The sequence below is a fragment of the Kryptolebias marmoratus genome, linkage group LG6 (assembly GCF_001649575.2).
Source record: "Kryptolebias marmoratus isolate JLee-2015 linkage group LG6, ASM164957v2, whole genome shotgun sequence".
In the NCBI taxonomy this organism is placed as follows: Eukaryota; Metazoa; Chordata; class Actinopteri; order Cyprinodontiformes; family Rivulidae; genus Kryptolebias; species Kryptolebias marmoratus.
In genome coordinates this window covers 19569732-19588947 of record NC_051435.1, presented here as the reverse complement: position 1 = coordinate 19588947, position 19216 = coordinate 19569732, and the positions used below count along the sequence as shown (strand labels likewise).

Here is a 19216-nt window from a genome sequence, read left to right as displayed (position 1 = left end):
TATTTGTGGTGGCTGTGTCTCAGGCTCGAGCCATGAGGTCTCATATTGCAGCCATCAGTCAACAGGGTTCAGTTTCTGTGTCTGCTAGGAAGTCTGAGAGAAAAGCAGCTACAGCTATTGGTGTTGTTGTGATTGTGTTTTTAATAACTTTCTGTACCCCATTTGTTCTTGATTTTGCAGGACATGGGTTGGTATTTAGCAGTGAATTTTTAACTTTTTCAACCTGGCTATTTTATTTAAACTCTTGTCTAAATCCAATTATTTATGCTCTTTTCTATCCCTGGTTTAGAAAATCTATTAAGCACATTGTTACACTTCAGATACTGCAACCTGAATCCCGTGACGCCATTATAGTGTAGAAAAGTGAATTAATAAACAATGAACTATCATAAACTATTTTTACAAAACATTCTGCATTTAGGAACATGGATGTCTTTCTCATTTAAAACAGAAATTCCAGTAAAAAAATATATATATACAACTGTATGCCAATAGATCACAAATTACTTTATCCTCTTGAGATGATCAGATGATAGACTTGTTTTTTTCTTGAACTTGGACTTCATTGTATAATATTGTAACTCTTATAGATCTCTGACCAACAGAAGTAATAATAACTAACTGCATTAAGAAATACATCAAAACTTGCATTTGATCATGAAAATGGTATAACTTTTGAAGGCAGCATATCATAGAGTTTAGAAAAAAATTCCAAAAAAAAAGATTACCACTTTCATGACAATGGTATTTTGTCAAAATAAAGGAGAATCCCTTACTACGCAACAGAAAAATTTAAATTTTAACAAATTATGGAAATTAGGACTTTATATTGCTGAAGTCAAATTTCAAAATAAATAATAAATATTACAGAACGAGTCCTATGGGGTATGTATCATGTACTCACAAGGTAAAAATTATCTACTTTCAAGGAAAAATACAGGGTAATTACATAGCACTTACGGGGTAACATACAAGGATTTCACAAGCTAAAAAACAGGCTACTAACAGGGTACCATACATGGCAATTATGTTGTAACGTAAGAGTTATTTATGGGGTAACATGCAGGGTAAATACAGGGTAACATATAGGGTATTTAGGGGCAACAAACTGGGTAACATATGGGGTAACTTACTGGGTACTTACAGGGTAATGGACATGGTAACTACAGGGACAGTGCTGTTCTGAGAGTGACTTACTATGCTGTATTTTTGGGGTTATACAGTGTACTTATAACATAATGTACAAGGTATTTACAGGGTAACATGTAGGGTACTTACACGCTAAAGTATGAGGCATTTACAATGTGACATACAGGTTATTTACGAGTTAAGTTACAGAATTGTTAATGTGAACCTTATATGGTACTCACTGTGTAACGTGCAACGTACTTATGGGTTAACAAAAAGGTACTTATGGGGCATCTAAGGATGTACTTACAGTGTAATGTAGGAGTAAGAACTGGGTAACTTGCATGGTATGTGTTTGGAAGTGTACCAGGTAGTTGCAGTGTACTATAAAAATGTATTTCACTCAGGAATGAAAACAGCAAAGGGAACTTTTTGACCACTTTTTGACTGAGCTCAAGTTGAAAGCACAGTCATGAAATCTCCCCACCTTGAAGACTATGATACCAGACCAAATAGTTTGTGGTGTTTAAGACAACCAGGTCAGATAAGGACTGCTGCAAATAACAGAGTCAATACTGGATGGAGTCATCAAGATCTGCTATGCTGCTGAGCTATCCCAACTACACAACAGGACATTCAGTGACATCCAGGCAGACGTGGCAAAAATGGACGAGTCTACAACTGTTGGTAGGTGTGATTCAGGCTAACGGGCAGCACACAAGGACCCAGCCTGCACAGTAGATGCAATATGGTGTGTTCAACTACAAGTGTTGTAACTAACTACATGAAGCCAGGCCATGTCTAGCCTACAGTGGGCAGTGCTCCAGATGTCAAGAGAAAAATTCCTTTGCCAAACAGTGCTTCTCAAAAAAAAAAAAAAAAAAAAATCTGTAAGTAGCTTTTTAGCTATAGAGCATCACCATTGGAATGTGGATTATCACCAGCTGAGCTGTTGATCAACAGAAGGCTGCTTTCCACAAAANTTGTAACTAACTACATGAAGCCAGGCCATGTCTAGCCTACAGTGGGCAGTGCTCCAGATGTCAAGAGAAAAATTCCTTTGCCAAACAGTGCTTCTAAAAAAAAAAAAAAAAAAAAGATCTGTAAGTAGCTTTTTAGCTATAGAGCATCACCATTGGAATGTGGATTATCACCAGCTGAGCTGTTGATCAACAGAAGGCTGCTTTCCACAAAAAATGTTGAAAAGTAGGACATAAAGTACATCAACAGAAAATTTAAAATAAGAAATCCAAAACCAAGTATGACACTCAATGATGAACAACCAGTTTAGGTGTTTGGGAACCTAAACTTGTTGATCCACAACATGTTGAGACTAACAAGGTTATTGTTCCATTTGATACTATACTGAGAAGAGCCACGAGGGAAACCAAAAAACCTGATAGACTGAACCTTTTGTTTTGCAAATGTGTAAAATGCTCTGTTAAATGCTTTGCTTATTGTAATGTGATAAAGTAATGTATTTAAATTGTTAATTATTGGTATTTAAAAAGTGGTTTAGATAGTGTGTCGGTTGACATTCTTATTTAATGGTGGTATTGTTAGGTATTCTTACTTTAAGTAAAGGGAGATGTAACGATCAGCTATAATTCTGCTAACCACCAGGTATCAGTACTGACTTTATTGTGTAATTTGTCAAACAGGAAGTAGTTGAAGCAGTAGTAAAAGAAGATAAAAAAGGTGTAGAGAGTGTGCAGAGTGTGTTCCAACTACAGAGGGATCACACTCCTAAGGCTCCCTGGTAAGGTCTAGTCAGGTGTTCTGGAGAGGAGTGTTCGCCGGATAATCAAATCTCGAATTCAGGAAGAGAAGTGTGGTTTTCGTCCTGGTCGTGGAACACTGGACCAGCTCTACACTCTCAGCAGGGTACTGGAGTGTGCATGGAAGTTTGCCCAACCAGTTTACATGTGTTTTGTGGACTTGGAGAAGGCGTTCGACCGTGTCCCTCTTGCAGTCCTGTAGGGGGTCCTCCGGGAGTATGGGGTACAAGGCCCTCTGAAATGGGCTGTTAGCCCCCTGTATGACTGATGTCAGAGCTCGGTCCGCATTGCCAGCTGTAAGTCGGGTTCGTTTCCGGTGAGAGTTGGACTCCACCAAGGTGGCTCTTTGTCACCAATTCTGTTCATAACCTTTATGGAATTTCTAGGCCAAGGTGTTGAGGAGATCTGTTTTGGTGGCTTTAGGAATGCGTCTCTGCTTTTTGCAGATGATGTGGTCCTATTGGCTTCATCAGATCGTAATCTCTAGCTTTCGCTGGATCAGTTTGCAGCCGAATGTGAAGCGGCCAGCATGAGGATCAGTCCCTCCAAATCCATGGTCTTGAGCTAGAAAAGGGTAGAGTGTCTTCTCCAAGTTGGAGAAGGGCTCCTGCCCAAGTGGAGGAGTTTAAGTGTCTCAGGGTCTTGTTGACGAATGAGGGAAAAATAGAGCGGGAGATTGAAAGGCAGATTGGTGCTGCGTCTGCAGTGATGCAGGTGCTGTTCCAATCTGTCGCAGTGAAAAGAGAGCTAAGGCAAAAGACGTTTCTCTCAATTATACCAGTTGAACTCCTCCACTTGGGCAGATCATAGTACATAGTATGTAGAATGTAGTGACCGAAAGAACGAGATCACGGAGCTGCCGAAATGATTGTCTGGCTCTCCCTTAGAGATAGGATGAGAAGCTCAGTCATCCGGGAGGGGCTCAGAGTAGAGCCACTGCTTCTCTATATCGAGAGGAGCCAGTTGAGGTGGCTTGGGCATCTGGTTAGGATGCCTCCTGGATGTCTTCCTGGTGAGGTGTTCCGGGCAAATTCCACTGATAGGAGACCCAGAGGAAGACTCAGGACATGATGGAGAAACTATGTTTCTTGGCTGGCCTGTGAAGGCCTAGGACAAGTCTGGGCCAATCAGCTTAGGCTGCTGCCCCACCAACCCAACCCCGAAGCAGAAGAAATTGGATGGATGGATGGATGGATGGATATTATTGTCTTCAATTTATTATTGTTGTTATAACTATTATGATTAGTAGTACTGTGTTTATTCTTTATGTTCAATAAATTATTAATATTTGTTCACTTTTCCCTAAGCTTTTGAACAATTTTTATCATTTGCGAAGGTTTCATTGGGCAGATACAGACATTTTTTTTTTCATTTATTCACTGATAAGGTACTGATAGGATCTCTGAGATGTACTCATTAGGTGTAACAAAAAGGTCATGTATTGTGAAAATCTGTTCACAGTTGGCGGTTTGGTCATTCTACCTTATATAAGTGATATTATAGACTAGTTATGACAAGACTGGTAGCATTGTGTGTCTTACTGATAATCTTGGTTCAGATGAGCAGTCTCTGATAATCTGATGTTAGACAGATTCTGCTGTTCGAATCTATGTCATTGATGGGATGTTCTGCACGACATATGTATTGTAATAAATAGTAAAAATTAACAAGCTGGTCTTTCTGTCTTTGGTATGTTATTGCTACAACGATGATGGCTCCTCAAGCACTTTTTCTGAAATTTCTATAGAATCTGCTACCAACAACAAGTAAAAACACAAAGGAAATTTGGTTTATATTTTCTCATATTTATCTTGAGATGCTGTATGGTAGATGAGCCAACACCAGTGCATCTAATCACAGCAGTAAAGTTTGTTTTTCCACTGAAAAAAAAAGCCAAAGGAAAAGATTTTATCAATGGCTCAGCTATAATTTATGCACATTTTTATGACTGCATCACAGACAATCATCGAAACGGGAGGGGGAGATTCATGAGCTTTATCACATAGTTTTGGTCAGTACGCTGCCAGAGCTCAGCAGCTTTGCATCTGCTTTCCTGTCTCTGATTATGGAGACTCTGAATGGAGATAACCTCTGCTTCCCACAGCTCTTCAACATTTCCTGCAAGAAGCCGCTGCAGCACCATGCTGAGAACATTTTCATTTACATTCTTCTGTCCTGTATCTCATTGCTGACTGTGACTCTCAACTTGCTGATCATCATCTCCGTCTCCCACTTCAGGCATCAAAATAAAGTGAAATAATGCAATATATTTAGGGTTAATCATTCTTATGCAGATACAAATTTATATATTTTTATACCCAATAGTATTTGCAAAAATAACAAGAAAGATTGATTGTGTTTTATTAACTGTTCCTCGTCTTTTACAGTCATTTACAGTTAAATAGAAGACAACTAGGTTGTCTTCAGTAGCAGATGTCTCATCGTTACTGGGCATATCCTACTTTTTTGTTGGTGTAAATTGCATAGCTCTGCATTGGTTCACAGATTTTAGAACAATCAAAAAAATCATTATTAAAAATTTGGTCTATTTAAATGTTTTTTTTTTTTCTTCCAGGCAGCTTCACACTCCCACCAACCTCTTCCTCTTGTCTCTGGCTGTCTCAGACTTCCTTGTTGGACTCCTTCTGATGCCAGTACTAATCCAACAGAACGGAGGCTGCTGGTTTTTTGGGACCTTTATGTGTGGATTTTTTAACTTAATTTCCTACACTATTACATCTGCCTCAGTAGGAAACATGGTGCTAATATCAGCTGATAGATATGTGGCTATCTGTGACCCTCTACGTTACCCCAACAAAGTCACTCAGAGGAAAGTTAAAATCTGTGTTTGTCTGTGTTGGGCCTGCTCTATGCTCTACAACGGTGTGATACTGAAAGAATTTCTGAAAAATCCTGACAAATATAATTTCTGTTATGGAGAGTGTGTATTTTTACTCGATAATATAACACTAGTTTTTGATATGATATTTACCTTTCTTAGCCCCATTACAGTGATCATAGTTCTGTACATGAGAGTATTTGTGGTGGCTGTGTCTCAGGCTCGAGCCATGAGGTCTCATATTGCAGCCGTCAGTCAACAGGGTTCAGTTTCTGTGTNAGAGTGTCTTCTCCAAGTTGGAGAAGGGCTCCTGCCCAAGTGGAGGAGTTTAAGTGTCTCAGGGTCTTGTTGACGAATGAGGGAAAAATAGAGCGGGAGATTGAAAGGCAGATTGGTGCTGCGTCTGCAGTGATGCAGGTGCTGTTCCAATCTGTCGCAGTGAAAAGAGAGCTAAGCCAAAAGACGTTTCTCTCAATTATACCAGTTGAACTCCTCCACTTGGGCAGATCATAGTACGTAGTATGTAGAATGTAGTGACCGAAAGAACAAGATCACGGAGCTGCCGAAATGATTGTCTGGCTCTCCCTTAGAGATGGGGTGAGAAGCTTGGTCATCTGAGAGGGGTTCAGAGTAGAGTCACTGCTTCTCTATATCGAGAGGAGACAGTTGAAGTGGCTTGGGCATCTGGTTAGGATGCCTCCTGGATGTCTCCCTGGTGAGGTGTTCCGGGCACATTCCACTGGGAGGAGACCCAGAGGAAGACTCAGGACATGATGGAGGGACTATGTGTCTTGGCTGGCCTGTGAAGGCCTAGGACAAGTCTGGGCCTATCTGCATAGGCTGTTGTCCGAGGAACCCAACAACAAAGCAGAAGAAAATGGATGAATGGATGGATGGATGGATGGATGGATGGATGGATGGATGGATGGATGGATGGATGGATATTATTATCTTCAATTTATTATTATTCATCATGTTATTATTATTATTATCATTATTATTATAAGTAGTAGTACTATGTTTATTCTTTATGTTCAATAAATTATTGTTTTTTCACTTTTCCCTTTGCTTTTGAACTATTTTTATCATTTGAAAAGGTTTCATTGGGTAGATACAAACATTTTATTGTTGGGAAACTTGACTTTTATATAGTTAAGTGGACAATTGTATGTCTAGATGAGGAAATTGTTGTGGAAAAATGAGATTCACTGATAAGGTACTGATAGGATCTCTGAGATCCTATCAGATCCAGTCATAGTTATGACAAGACTGGTAGCATTGTGTGTCTTACTGATAATCTTGGTTCAGATGAGCAGTCTCTGATAATCTGATATTAGACAGATTCTGCTGTTCGAATCTATGTCATTGATCGGATGTTCTGCATAACATATGAATTGTAATAAATTGTAAAAATCAACAAGCTGGTCTTTCTTTCTTTGTCATGTTTTTTGCTACAACGATGGCTCCTGTTGAGATAAACTACCTTTACATCCCCGAGTTGGTTGTTGGGAAAGACCTTCAGGAGACGTTACCTTAAAGTTTAACACATTTATTCAAACACCCTTAGTCAATATTCATACAATAATAAAACCAGATGCATCTTTGAGACAATCAATGGGAATGAGATACAGATCATCTTGAAAACTAGTCAAGCCATCACCCCAGGATTGTCTGAGGACACAAAGGATGTTCTCTGGTTTTTACAACTTGGGCTCTCCCTCCTCTAGAAGGTGGGTCACTACCTCCCTTCTCTGGAGGTCAAAGGGCAACGCCTTCCCCCTTCCTGACTGGCACGTTCGTTGCTCACAATCCAGGGTATTTACCACCTATCTCTCTCTTTCCAGATAAACTAAACAACTACTTGTTAAAGCTTTTAAAATGGTGGCTAAATATAAAACCAACACCACAGTGTATCCAGTGTTAATCACAGTAGTGAAGTTTATATTTCCACTAAAAAAAGGCCAAAGGATGAGGAAAAGATTTTATCAATGCCTTGACTATAATGTATTCACATTTTTACGACTGCATCACAGACAATCATCAAAAAGGGAGGAGAAAAATTCATGAGCTTTATCACATAGAGTTTTGGTCAGTACGCTGCCAGAGCTCAGCAGCTTTACATCTGCTTTCTTTTCTCTGATTATGGAGACTCTGAATGGAGATGACCTCTGCTTCCCACAGCTCTTCAACATTTCCTGCAAGAAGCTGCTGCAGCACCATGCTGACAACATTTTCATTTACATTCTTCTGTCCTGTATCTCATTGCTGACTGTGACTCTCAACTTCCTGGTCATCATCTCCATCTCCCACTTCAGGCATCAAAATAAAGTGAAATAATGCAATATATTTAGGGTTAATCCTTCGTCTGCAGACACAGTTATATATTTTCATACCCAATGGTATTTTCAAAAATTACATGAAAGATTGATTGTGCTTTATTATTTGTTCCTCATCTTTTACAGTCATTTACAATTATATACAAAACTAGGTTGTCTTCAGTAGCTGATGTCTAATCGTTACTGGGCATAACCTACTTTATAGTTGGTGTAAATTATGTAGGTCTGCATTGAGTCACAGATTTTAGAACAATCCAAAAGATTATTATTAAAAATTTGATCTTATTAAATGTTTTTATCTGATTTTTGTTTTTGTTTTTTTTCTTCCAGGCAGCTTCATACGCCCACCAACCTCTTCCTCTTGTCTCTGGCTGTCTCAGACTTCCTTGTTGGACTCCTTCTGATGCCAGTACTAATCCTACAAAAAGGAGGCTGTTGGTTCTTTGGGAGCTTTATGTGTGGATTTCTTAGCTTAATTTCTTACACTATTACATCTGCCTCAGTAGGAAACATGGTGCTAATATCAGCTGATAGATATGTGGCTATCTGTGACCCTCTGCGTTACCCCAACAAAGTCACTCAGAGGAAAGTTATAATCTGTGTTTGTCTGTGTTGGGCCTGCTCTGTGCTTTACAACGGTGTGATGCTGAAAGAATTTCTGAAAAATCCTGACAAATATAATTTCTGCTATGGACAGTGTGTTTTTTTGGTTGAATATATAGCGCAGGTTTTTGATGTGATATTTACCTTTCTTAGCCCCATTACAGTGATCATAGTTCTGTATATGAGAGTATTTGTGGTGGCTGTGTCTCAGGCTCGAGCCATGAGGTCTCATATTGCAGCCGTCAGTCAACAGGGTTCAGTTTCTGTGTCTGCTAGGAAGTCTGAAAGAAAAGCAGCTACAGCTATTGGTGTTGTTGTGATTATGTTTTTAATAACTTTCTGTCCCCCATTCCTTCTTGATTTGTCAGGACAGGAGTTGGTATTGAGCAGTGAGTTTTTAACTTTTTCAACCTGGCTGTTTTATTTCAACTCTTGTCTAAATCCAATTATTTATGCTTTTTTCTATCCCTGGTTTAGAAAATCTATTAAGCACATTGTTACATTACAGGTACTGCAACCTAATTCATGTGACACCAATATACTGTAGAAAACTATATAAATAAACAATAAACTAACATAAAATATTTCTACAAAACATTCTGCATTCAGAAACATGGATGTCTTTACTCATTTAAAAAAAAAATTCCGGGAAAAGAAAAAATAATTTTGCCTTTACAACTGTTTGCCAATAGATCGCAAATTACTTTATTTTTTTAAGATGATAATGATAGATTTTGTTTTTTCTTGAAATTGGATATAATTGTATATTATTGTAACTCTTATAGATCTCTGACCAACAGAAGTAATAATAACTAACTGCATGAAGAAATACATCAAAACTTGCATTTTGATCATGAAAATGGTACAACTTTTGGAGGCAGTAAATTTTTGAGTTTAGATGAAATTCCCAAAAAAAGAGAAAGAAAAAAGAAAGAAAAAATAATTACCACTTTCATTACAATGGGATTTTGTCAAAATAAGTGAGAATCCTGTTGTGGAAAAAAACAATTTTCAGGCACTGTTTGATGAAATTACTTAAAGAGATTTATTTATGTATGGTGCACAACATACAGAGAGTCTTAAAGACAATTAACAATTAACATCAGAGTCCCAGCTCCGAAACACACGTTTCATGCAGAGAGCAAACAGCAAAGCTGTTGGCTGTAAACATGATGCATAACCATCTACAAATAGCACCAATTTAGGGTTAGTCAAAGGTGTATCAGTTAGATCTGGTCTATGTGTATTCCTGCTCACATTCCCATCCCAAAGCAGGGAATGTATGTGTGACTCCTGTTCCCCTCTTTGAAGGGTGAAGAGAAAAATCTAGGGTAAAATTGTTTTTCAGATTTTTAAGAGAATAAGTAATTTTAACTTAAAACATGTTACAGACAAGTCAAAACAAAACAGAACACAAAATACAACCGAAGACATAAGACTCAAAACAGTAACCAAAAGGAACCTATTAATCTAATTTGTTGACCTGATTGTTAATTTATTGATGCTAAGTAATTCATAATTTTATATGTGCACAAAAAACTGTAATAATTTATGTTCAGTTATGATCAAACAATAAATAGTCTGTAGCTTGTACGTGTCTGCATATGTTCCTATTTACGTATACGGAGTTAAGGGGGTGGTTCAAATTTTATAGAATACTATCAAAAGGCATTATAAATAACAGAAATGAATAATTTTGTATGATAGTGAATTGAAACTGTCGTCTTGAGTTTAAACATATTGTTTTATCTCCAAGGTGTGGAGTTGGAAAAGTTAGAAAACTGACATTGAAAATGCTTGAAAATGCTTAATTTTATACTGCCAAAATTGTACGAACCCTGTATATTAAATAAAAAAAGGTTGTATATGTATTTAGATCAACTTAACCAGTTTTAGATGTTTCTTTAATAGTTTTTGATTAGTTATTCTCGGGGCTCTCAAGTCTCACGCATTGACCGTGAGACACACGCATTTCGTGAAGTGCACACGCTCACACGCCACACTTTGTATCTCTCACACTAAAAACACACGCACCCTTTTTTTTTTTGAATAGGAAAGAATGTGCAACGCCATGTTTTCCGCACGGCTGGAGTACAATAGTAGCTGCTCCAGCGACTTTGTCACTAAATTTAGTGAGTTTTCAGATCCCTCTAGCCATTTTTTAAAGGGACTAGCGACACATCTACTGACTTTTTCCTGTGTTATTGGAGACTTTGGTGGCTACATGTGTGAAAGTACAAATCATTCTGCAGTTCCTGTCCTCAGTGTGCCATAAGCCCCGCCCACTTCCCCAATCACTGACAGCTGTCAATCTAACAGCAGAGAGGAGACCCGCTCCGCTCTGTGTCCACGGTGGTGCAAAAATATGGGGTATGCAGTACATGTGGTGCATAGGGGCGTGTTAGAGGGGGCACCAAAGCGTTTACGGGAAAAAATCCAGTCGGTATTTTCTGTATTTACCAGATGTCTGTACATGTGTAAATGATATGATCAATAATAGAGACACGTCACTGATCAGGCGCCCCTCCGCTCCGTCACCTCCCCTCCTGTCGCGCTCCCCTCGAGCACGCACAGGAGTGCAATTGTTTTCATTTGAATGGTGTTGTCATCTGATGACAGAGAGCTAAAGATGGAGAGGCAGAAAACTGAAGAGACAGAAAGATAAAGATGTAGGCATGAAAGAAAGCTTTTTAAAGTGGTTGAACGACAGCAGGAAGTTCTGTCTGACATCAAGAGGAGGCCTGGAAATGTTCAGGTTACAGCTGTGTACTTTTCAGTATTTACAGTAGAACAGCATGACTGGAAAAATAAAGGAACGTGTTTGTGTTATTTTGTTGTTCAGACAGTAATCATTTGTTGAACTTGATGGTGAATCATAAAGCAGATAGATTACAGAAGTTGGGAATTTAAATGTCTTCTCTGGGATATAACTCTACAGAGCTGCTGTGATGATTCTTATAACTGCTCCCAAGGGTGTTTCGTCTGGTGCAGAATAAAGCCACGCTCCAACTGATGTTTTACCAGCCTTTAATCTTCTTTTTTGGCCGCAAACAACGTGAAAACGTGTGCGCCTTCTGACCAAACGTTTAGGAGATGTTATTGTCCATATCTTCCGTCTTAAGTAAACTCCGACGTAACTTGTTGTCTGAGCGTCTTTAGCATTTTCTAGAAGCTTACGTCTGCTATCGGTCACGTAATCAGAGCTTAACCAGGTATTGGTGCAATACACTTTTTCACCAACAGGTGTCAGTAATACAACATATTAAATTAAATTCTCATATTTACAAAGGAAATTAAACCACAAATAAACAAACAAACACTTTTTCTTTCTGCAACAGCTACAATTCTGAAAAGTCTGATCAGAAGAAGTGACTCAATCAGTAACTGATATCCAACAATGACATAATTTAAAATTAAGATTTCATGTTTTTTTATATGTGGTTTGACTGCTGTATTTTTTAAGCCTCCTGAACACAAAGTTCATGTTATTCAGCTGAGAGGATGGCGGGAAAGAATCGGGACAGACAGCAAAAACGAGACAGGTTGGACTAATATTAGGGTGTAGGAACAGCCACTTAATACCAGGTGATTCATTTAATATAAATATTATTTATATTTAAAAAGTGCATTAGCAAGATGTGTAATTTGTTTAGAGCTATTAAATAATACTTGTTTGACCATATGACTTAGAGAAGAACACATAGAAGGAATGAAGGAGACAGACATGAGGTCGATGATCAGCTGCTTTAGAGGAGACCAGAGATGACATCAGGTAGGAATAATTCCACTAGTGAGGCCACAAAAACCTAGATGTAATGTTTTTTTTAAGGACACTGTAACGTGTCTGCATACTCCTCAGAAAGTAGGTAGTTGCACCCCTGCGTGCCCACTTTGTAAATGAATCATTCATGTGTATATTTTTTTTCTATTGAAAAAAAGACCAATGGAGGTATAATGTTTGAGGACTAGATTTTATCAATGCCTTAACTATAATTTATGCACATTTTGATGACTGCATCACAGACAATCATCAAAAAGGGAGGAGGCAGAATCATGAGCTTTATCACATACAGTTTTTGGCAGCACACTGCAAGAGCTCATCAGCATTGCACCTGCTTTCCTGTCTCTGATTATGGAGACTCTGGATGGAGATGAGCTCTGCTTCCCACAAATCAACACTTCCTGCAAGAAGCCATTGCAGCACTATGCTGAGAACATTTTCATTTACATACTTCTGTCCTGTATCTCATTGCTGACTGTAACTCTCAACTTGCTGGTAATCATCTCCATCTCCCACTTCAGGTATAAAAGATGAAGTGAAACAATGCAAATTTTCAGGAAAAGTCATACTTTCCCAATTGCAAATATATTGCTTGATTGACTACCAGGGAATGCAATAATTTATGAATGTTTGAATGTCATACATGTGTTGTTCATCTATTACTAGCAGTTATAGTTGAATGTAAAACTACTTATTCAGCAGTAGATGTCTTTCTTAACATACCATGTTGTAATATGTTAAAACCTTTTGCGTAGTTCTCTATTAAGACATAAATTCAAAATGTTGTTCATAGATTATTACATTTTTCACTTGTGTTATACTTAATTCGTTCAGAGTGTCATTTCTTTTCCAGGCAGCTTCACACTCCCACCAACATCTTCCTCTTGTCTCTGGCTGTCTCAGACTTCCTTGTTGGACTGTTTCTCATGACAATAGAAATTCTCCAGACTGGAGGCTGCTGGTTTTTTGGGACCTTTATGTGCAGATTTTATGGCTATGCGTCTTTTATTATTACCTCTGCCTCAGTAGGAAACATGGTGCTAATATCAGCTGATAGATATGTGGCTATCTGTGACCCTCTGCGTTACCCCAACAAAGTCACTCAGAGGAAAGTTAAAATTTGTGTTTGTCTGTGTTGGGCCTGCTCTGTGCTCTACAACGGTATGATACTGAAAGAATTTCTGAAAAATCCTGACATGTATAATTTCTGCTATGGAGAGTGTGTAATTTTATTTGAATTTATAACACAAGCTTTTGATCTGTTTTTTACCTTTCTTAGCCCTATTACAGTGATCATAGTTCTGTATATGAGAGTATTTGTGGTGGCTGTGTCTCAGGCTCGAGCCATGAGGTCTCATATTGCAGCCGTCAGTGAACAGGGTTCAGTTTCTGTGTCTGCTAGGAAGTCTGAGAGAAAAGCAGCTACAGCTATTGGTGTTGTTGTGATTGAGTTTGTAATTAGTTTCTGTCCCTATTATCTTCCTGCTTTTGCAGGACAGGAGTTACTATTTAGCAGGGAATTTTTGACTTTTTCAGTCTGGCTATTTTATTTTAACTCTTGTCTAAATCCAATAATTTATGCATTTTTCTATCCCTGGTTTAGAAAATGTATTAAACAAATTGTTACACTTCAGATACTGCAACTTGATTCCTGTGACAACATTATACTGTAAAAAACTTTGTAAAATAAAAAAACACTATAAATAAAGATTACATAATTTTTTTTATAAAGTATTCAACATTTACGAGCAAAAATTATTTTGTCTTCTTAAAACAATCAGACAATAATAAAATATATTCTCCTGAAGTCGAATGTAATTGATAATTGATGCATTCAGAAATGCATCAATACTTGCATCTCAATCATGAAAATGCAAACCTTTTTGAGCCAGTGTATCATTAAGTGTAGACAAAATTCACAAAACTCCACACAAAAGCTGTCCACTTTCATTACAATAGGGTTTTGTCAAAAAAGTGAGACTCCCTTTTTAGCATACTTCACCAAAGAAACAATTTAACAAAATACAGAAATTAGGACTTTTTGTTACTGATGTGGCATTTCAACGGAAATACCAAATGCAGCCCGGTTCTTAAGGGGTATGCACCATGTACCGTATTTCCAGCACTATAGGGTGCACTAGATTATAAGATGCACCGTCAATTTGAACTTAATGCGACTATAAGACGCATTAGGCGAAACAAAACAGCCCACTGTCTTTTCTGAGAATACTGCATCGACGTAAGCTTCAAGTATAAACACCTACACATCTCGCTCAGGTCCGCGCGCCATTTGTGGAGCCCTGCGTGACACTACAAATGCTGCAAGCGGTGCGGCTTTTGTAGTTTACCAAAGTCATACTAAAACATTACAACTTCTTATATATGTAAGGCGCTCCGGATTATAAGGCGCTCTGTCATTTTTGGAGAAAATTGAAGGCTTTTAAGTGCTCCTTATAGTCTGGAAAATACAGTACTCACAAGGTAAAATACAGGGTAATTACAGGGTAATTACAGAGTGATTACAGGGTAACATACAAGTTTTCACAAGTTAAAATACAGGGTACTAATTTCACAAGTTAAAATACAGGTTACTAATTTCACAAGTTAAAATACAGGGTACTAACAGGGTAACAGACTGGGTAGAGTGTAACACATAGGGTATTTATGGTTTAACATATCTGGCAAATACAGGAAACTTACATGGTAACATACAAGGTTTTTAGGGGCAGCATACTGGTTAACATAGAGGAACATAGAGGGTACCTATGGGGTAACTTACAGGGTAATACACATGGTAACTACAATGACAAGGCTATATTAAAAGGGACTTGCTATCCTGTATTTTTGGGGTTATACAGTGTACTTTTAAGGTTATGTACAAGGTATGTATGGGGTACATTACACTTACAGTGTAATGTACAAGGTAGCAATGGACTAACAAACGGGGTACTTACAAAGTAACAGTTCTTAAGGTGAAATTTACAGGGTTGTTACGGTGTAACGTGTAGGGTGCTTAGGGGTACTTAGGGATCAACATAATAGGTACCTATAGGGTAACATATGGTGTACTTACAGTGTAATGTAGGAGTAATAACGGTAACTTACAGGGGGAAGTGGAATTCAGACTAAGCAAAGACTCTGCCTTCACAGAGCCAGTACTTTTACACATTTTTGTGTCTAGCGAACCAAGGGTAGCCAAACAGCCACTAATTGGCTACAATGTGATAGAGGAAAAAGTAGGAAGTGAGAATGAGCGGTACTCAGTCACAGACTATTCAAAAGGTGTGTGGCGAATTTTCAGTGACATTTAAAACAGCACAGGTAATGCTTACACTAATCCAGACACTGGAAAGTGACAGGGATGTAGAACAGGGAGAAGAAAGATCAATTTAGCCACAGAACAGGTCACTATTGTTTGTGTTAAGGTTAATGCAGGGGCCTGGTTCAAAAGTCATAACCTTTTCTTGGTCCCTAGTGAAGAACCTATACTACCAGAGGGTATCACTATTGGGGAGGGTCTCATAACTGTATCCAGTGATCAGCCTAGCTGTGTGTCAATTCCCATAGCCAATGCCAGTAAGCAGGATGTGACATTACACCAGCATACAGTTCTGGGTCATTTACAGACATGTAAGACCACTTATACTGTCATGACAGAACAGATACCCAAAGATGAGAGAGAAAAATCACAAAACAGTGTGTCAAGGGGCATAGTACAAACTCTGTTGGAAACTCAAGTGAAGGAGGACACTACGACAGTACAGAAGTCACCTCAATCCCCCAGTCAACCTTAGTCACTTAAGTGAGGCCCAAAGAGAGACTGTGAGACTACTGAGATATCAGTGTCAGAGTTTCAGGCATTTGCTTATGATGAAGATGATGTTGGCTCAGTTCCATCCTTAAAACTAGACATCACTCTACAGGACACTTCCTTAGTGAAGAAAGAGTGAAAGAGTACTTAAAAGATCTACTAAATTGGGGTTGAATAATCAAGTCATGATCACCATATGCATCCCCAGTCGTATGTGTGAGGAAAAAGAATGTGACTTTAAGACTGTGTTGTGGCTATAGGGAGCTGAATAGAAAGTCAGTTCCTGATCGCCAACCCATCCCACGGATCCAAGACATACTAGACTCCCTCACAGGCAGCTCCTGGTTCTCAATGTTGAATAAGGGGAAGGCATATCACCAAGAGTTCCTGGATGAAGACAGTCAGCCCCAGACTGCGTTCATAACACCTTGGGGGCTATACCAGTTGGTGAAGATCCTCTTCAGTCTGAGCGTAGCCCCACCAGAGTTCCAGAGAAACATGTAGTGCTTAGAGGGCGTGAGAGATGTTATTTGTCAGCCATACTTGAGTGATAACCTGGTCCACATTTCAAGTTTTGAGGATCATGTCAGTCACATGTCAACTGTGTGAAAACTATGTGAAACTCAGCCCCCGCAAACGTTAAGTATTCAAAAGAAAAGTGAAGTTCTTAGGATGTGCGGTTTGCCGGGAAAGCTACACCATAGATCCAGCTGAGATAGCACCAGTGCAGGCATTAAAGGAGAGAGTGCCCAAGACTGTTGGAGATCTGAGGAGGATGCTTGGGTCCTTTCCTACTACAGAGAGTACATAGAAGACTTCTCCAAGATAGCAAAGCCCCTCTATCAGTTGCTTACAGCATCTCCAGAGAAAACACCAGCAGCAGAATCCTTCAGAGGAAAATATCCACCACTGCAAAGAAAGGCAACCTTTTCCATGACACTTTAGTCCACTGGACACTTAGTCACCAGGACACACAGAATCTCCTTATAGATGAAATGACTAAGCCTCCCATACTGGGGTACCCATACCTCACACATCTCTTGGTTCTCCACTGTGATGCCTCCCAGGAGGAAGTGGGAGCAGTATTGTATCAGAGACAAAACAGCAAGTTAGTAGTTATTGGATATGTCTACAGAACACTGATTCCACCTGAGAAGAACTATCACATGTATTCCAGTATCACAGTATTCTAAAAAAAGCACCAAGATGATTGATGATTTTTTTTTTTAGTTTGATCAAGCCAAAAATAACTAAAACATTATTTTGACCATTCAACTTCTGATTGCAAGATTTTACCATTTTTTGTTCCTCAGCTGCAGCCTTTTTAAGGTTCAGGAGTGAACCTGATTGTCAAGAAAAGTAGTGGTTAGAAGATTTGGACCCAAAATGCAGACTTAGAAGGAGCTCCAAAGAAAAAACTATTTTATTTTTAAAAAGAAACAAAAAGCTGACATGGCAGCAAAAACTAAACAACAAAAACTTAAAACTTAAGGTAAGACAGATTCTGCTGCTTCAATCTGTGTCATTATTGGGATGTTCTGCTTGATATTTCATTGGTAATAACTTATTAAAAATTAACAATTTAGGTCTTACTGTCTCCCTAATGTTTTTGCTACAACCATTGTAACTCCTTAATCATTTATCCTGAAAATTCTATAGGATCTACTAGCAACAAGTGCAGAAGAAAAAGGAAATTTGATTTAAATTTTCTTAGATTTGTATTGAGCGGCTGTAGGGCAGAAGATGAGTCAAGACTACAGTGTATGTGGTGCTGATCACAAGAAGTGAAGTTTTTTTTTCGCTGAAAGAAGTCCAGTGGAGGTACAATGTTTGAGGAGTAGATTTTATCAATGGCTTAACTATAATTTATGCACATCTTTATGACTGCATCACAGATGATCAAAAAGGGTGGAGGAAGATTAATGGGCTTTATTGCATAGAGATTTGGTCAGTACGCTGCCAGAGCTCAGCAGCTTTGCATCTGCTGTCCTGTCTCTGATTATGGAGACTGTAGATGGAGATGAGCTCTGCTTCCCACAAATCAACACTTCCTGCAAGAAGCCGCTGCAACGCCATGCTGAGAACATTTTAATTTACATTCTTCTGTCTTGTATCTCATTGCTGACTGTGACTCTCAACTTGTTGGTCATCATCTCCATCTCCCACTTTAGGTTTAAAGATTAAGTAAAATTATGCATATTGTCAGGGTAAATCATACATATACAATTGCAAAAATATTTTTTTTATGGCCAGTAAATGAAATAATCTATGAATGTTTGAATGTCATACGCCTTTCACTCTTCACCTACAAGCATTAATAGCTGAATACAAAAGTATTTTGTCTTCAGCAGCAGATGTCCAAGCCTTTTTGAACATACACTGTTTAAGTTTTGCCAACATACTGCAAAGTTCTCCATTAAGACATAAATTCAGTGCAATACATTGTTCATCTATTAATCTGATATTCAATTGTGCTTTACTTATTTTGTTTGGTGTTTCATTTTTCTTCCAGGCAACTTCACACTCCCACCAACCTCTTCCTCTTGTCTCTGTCTGTCTCAGACTTCCTTGTTGGACTCCTTCTGATGCCAGTACGAATCCTTCAGACTGGAGGCTGCTGGTTTTATGGTACCTTTTTTTGTGGAGTATTTACCTATGTGTCTTTTATTATTACATCTGCGTCAGTAGGAAACATGGTGCTAATATCAGCTGATAGATATGTGCTATCTGTGACCCTCTACGTTACCCCAACAAAGTCACTCAGAGGAAAGTTAAAATCTGTGTTTGTCTGTGTTGGGCCTGCTCTGTGCTCTACAATGGTGTGATACTGAAAGAATTTTTGAAAAATCCTGACAAAGATAATTTCTGTTATGGAGAGTGTGTACTTTTAGTTGAATATATAACACAAGTTTTTGATCTGATATTTACCTTTCTTAGCCC

At 38.5% G+C, this 19216-nt stretch overlaps 4 protein-coding genes across 4 annotated transcripts in view; all 4 read left to right on the top strand.

Moving 5' to 3' along the window:
• The window catches only part of LOC108251176 (trace amine-associated receptor 13c-like), a 2762-nt gene extending 2403 nt beyond the window's left edge, over window positions 1-359 (top strand). The window contains exon 3 of the mRNA XM_017441367.2: window positions 66-359. Within this exon, the coding sequence (XP_017296856.1) occupies window positions 66-359 (294 nt within the window). The remainder of the gene's footprint in view (window positions 1-65) is intronic.
• A 7528-nt stretch (window positions 360-7887) lies between these two features.
• On the top strand, window positions 7888-9231 carry LOC108251184 (trace amine-associated receptor 13c-like). The gene is made up of 2 exons (XM_017441375.1): window positions 7888-8060; window positions 8412-9231. The coding sequence occupies exons 1-2, from the start codon at window positions 7888-7890 to the stop codon at window positions 9229-9231; spliced, it is 993 nt and encodes a 330-aa protein (XP_017296864.1).
• A 3585-nt stretch (window positions 9232-12816) lies between these two features.
• Window positions 12817-14138, top strand: LOC108251177 (trace amine-associated receptor 13c-like). Its single transcript, XM_025002885.1, has 2 exons — window positions 12817-12986; window positions 13319-14138. The coding sequence occupies exons 1-2, from the start codon at window positions 12817-12819 to the stop codon at window positions 14136-14138; spliced, it is 990 nt and encodes a 329-aa protein (XP_024858653.1).
• A 4139-nt stretch (window positions 14139-18277) lies between these two features.
• LOC108251178 (trace amine-associated receptor 13c-like) overlaps window positions 18278-19216 on the top strand; it is a 15218-nt gene continuing 14279 nt past the window's right edge. The window contains 2 exon segments of the mRNA XM_037976216.1: window positions 18278-18447; window positions 18789-18942. Coding sequence (XP_037832144.1) covers window positions 18278-18447; window positions 18789-18942 — 324 coding nt within the window.